The 1,292-nt window shown below is 60.2% G+C and overlaps 1 protein-coding gene across 1 annotated transcript in view; it reads left to right on the plus strand.

Annotated features, from left to right (window-relative positions):
• ARHGEF1 (Rho guanine nucleotide exchange factor 1) overlaps positions 1 to 1,292 on the plus strand; it is a 21,113-nt gene that overhangs the window by 17,264 nt on the left and 2,557 nt on the right. Inside the window, 3 exon segments of the mRNA XM_027858198.1 lie at positions 333 to 458; positions 543 to 657; positions 1,151 to 1,262. Coding sequence (XP_027713999.1) covers positions 333 to 458; positions 543 to 657; positions 1,151 to 1,262 — 353 coding nt within the window.

Here is a 1,292-nt window from a genome sequence, read left to right on the forward strand (position 1 = left end):
TCTCAGGTGTCCCGGGTCACCCGGCTTCCTCCCTTCCGGGACCCAGGTGTCCCGGGTCACCCGGCTTCCTCCCTTATGGATCTCAGGTGTCCCGGGTCAACCGGCTTCCTTCCTTCTGGGACCAAGGTGGACTGGTTTGCCGAGCTACACTGCCCCCCCCCCTTAGCCACTCCTGCTTCCCTGTTCCCGGCCCTGGCCCCCTCGTTGACTTGGTTTCTCTTCCCAGTGGCTCTCAGGATCCAGCCCTTAGTTCTCCTTCCTCACCAGTGCTGTGAGGAGGTCTGAAGGGAGGCATGGTGTGCACACACCCCCTCCCAATAATCTCCCTGCAGTTCGACGGCACTGAGGGCCACTGGTTCCAGAAGATCTCTTCTCGGTTCTGTAGCCGGCAGTCCTTTGCTCTGGAGCAGCTCAAGGCCAAGCAGAGAAAGGAGCCAAGGTTCTGCACCTTTGTGCAGGTGGGGCCCAAGGGGCCAGGGAGGCGGGGGCTGGGAGTCAGGACACCTGGGTCCCTGTGGTCACCTCCCTGCCTTTGCCCCCAGGAAGCAGAGAGCAGGCCCCGCTGCCGGCGGCTGCAGCTCAAGGACATGATCCCCACGGAGATGCAGCGACTTACGAAGTACCCTCTGCTCCTGCAGAGCATCTGGCAGAACACAGGTGAGCTGGTGAGATGGGAGGAGGGAGGGAGCGAGCAGGGAGAGGGGAGGGGAAGGAGGATGGGGGAAGGGGGAGCAGGGCCTCCCTCCACTGATCAGGGAGGGGACCAAGCCTCCTGACTCCCAGAACCCATCCTGTCTCGGCCTAAAGTTGCATCCTGATTAAGGAGCCCCCTCTCCCTGGGCCACAGAGACCACCTGCTCTGATCACTTTGTTCAGAAGAGGAAACTGAGGCTCAGAGAGGGGGCAGGGTCTTGCCCTAGTTATGATGCAGCAGGGAGAAGATGGAAACAGACACCCAAGACCTGGGGTCTGCCTTGACTTTGCCACTCAGTTGCCATGTGATGCCTCAGTTTCTCCCCAGTAAAATGGGGTCGTGGCTGACTTTCCAAAGGGCCTTCTAGCTCTGACATGCTGTGGTATCAGTCAGAGAGAGGGCTGCCTGCTAAGGGCCTCGGGCTCCTCCTGACACATCCCTGCCCCACCCCTCTAGAGGAGCCAAAGGAGAAGGCAAAGGTGGAGCAGGCTGCTGAATGCTGTAAGGAGATTCTGCATCACGTGAACCAGTCTGTGAGAGATATGGAGGACCTGCTGGTAAGGATGCAGTGAACTGGGGAGGGCAGAGAGCTGGGGAG

The sequence above is a fragment of the Vombatus ursinus genome, unplaced genomic scaffold, assembly GCF_900497805.2.
Source record: "Vombatus ursinus unplaced genomic scaffold, bare-nosed wombat genome assembly UNPS02012758.1, whole genome shotgun sequence".
Taxonomy (NCBI): domain Eukaryota; kingdom Metazoa; phylum Chordata; class Mammalia; order Diprotodontia; family Vombatidae; genus Vombatus; species Vombatus ursinus.